Source organism: Terrapene carolina, unplaced genomic scaffold (assembly GCF_002925995.2).
Source record: "Terrapene carolina triunguis isolate 2854851 unplaced genomic scaffold, T_m_triunguis-2.0 Scaffold7328, whole genome shotgun sequence".
Taxonomy (NCBI): domain Eukaryota; kingdom Metazoa; phylum Chordata; order Testudines; family Emydidae; genus Terrapene; species Terrapene triunguis.
In genome coordinates, this window is record NW_020671679.1 from 1 (window position 1) to 813 (window position 813).

Genomic DNA, 813 nt, shown 5'->3' on the forward strand with positions numbered 1-813 from the left:
TGGGGGGTGTTTGTGACCCGCTGGCTGTGGGTGGGACCCCAGGGTTGGCCACGGTGATGGGATTGTGTCTCTGTGGGTCTTTGCAGCGGCTGCCCAGGATCTCCGGTACCAGATAACCCAGCCCGTGTCCCTGTCGGCGCCAGCCAGGGGCTCCGTCACCCTGCCCTGCGCCTTCACCTACCCCCGCGACATCAAGCCACTACGGGACGTCCAGGTTTACTGGAGACGGGGGGGGGGGACCATGGCGAGTTTATCTACAATCACACTGAGGGGTTCACCCACCCGGATTACGGGGGCTGCATCGTCCTGGTCGGGGACCCACGGGGGAACCGAACGGCCTCGATCTGCATCGACCGGCTGCGGGAGTCGGACGCCAGCGAGTACGTCTGCCAAGTCAGGGTGCAGAAGAATGATGGCAAATGGGAGCAATGGCGCGGTGTCCCTGGGACCCACCTCACGGTGACAGGTGAGAGGGGATGAACCGTGGGGGGCCACGGGATACCGCAGGGGGGAGAGAGAGAGAGAGAGAGCTGTTACCAGGCACAGATCCCCCACATCCAGGAGCAAGGCGGGAGTCTCGCATATCTGGGGGGCAGTGGGGAGAAGCAGGATCCCTGTACCGATGCTGCCTCTGGTGGGACACAACCAAGAGTATCAATCCAGGACAAATCGCTCAGAGCAGGGCAGACCCCGCCCAAGGCTGGGGTCCTTTGCACACCCAGGCACCAAACCAGCCCTACAGAGAGGACTTCGGTCTCACCCCACTGGCGAACCACAAGTCACACCAGCAACTCCCTCAGACACTCCAGTTTC

The 813-nt window shown here is 62.9% G+C and overlaps 1 protein-coding gene across 1 annotated transcript; it reads left to right on the forward strand.

Moving 5' to 3' along the window:
- Positions 1-86: 86 nt before the first annotated feature.
- Positions 87-466, forward strand: LOC113408309 (paired immunoglobulin-like type 2 receptor alpha; the record flags this gene model as incomplete). Its single annotated transcript, XM_026661492.1, is given in 2 exon segments — positions 87-229; positions 232-466. Coding segments are annotated over 2 exon segments (378 nt in total), but the record flags the coding sequence as incomplete, so codon positions are not given.
- Between the last annotated feature and the right edge of the window lie 347 nt (positions 467-813).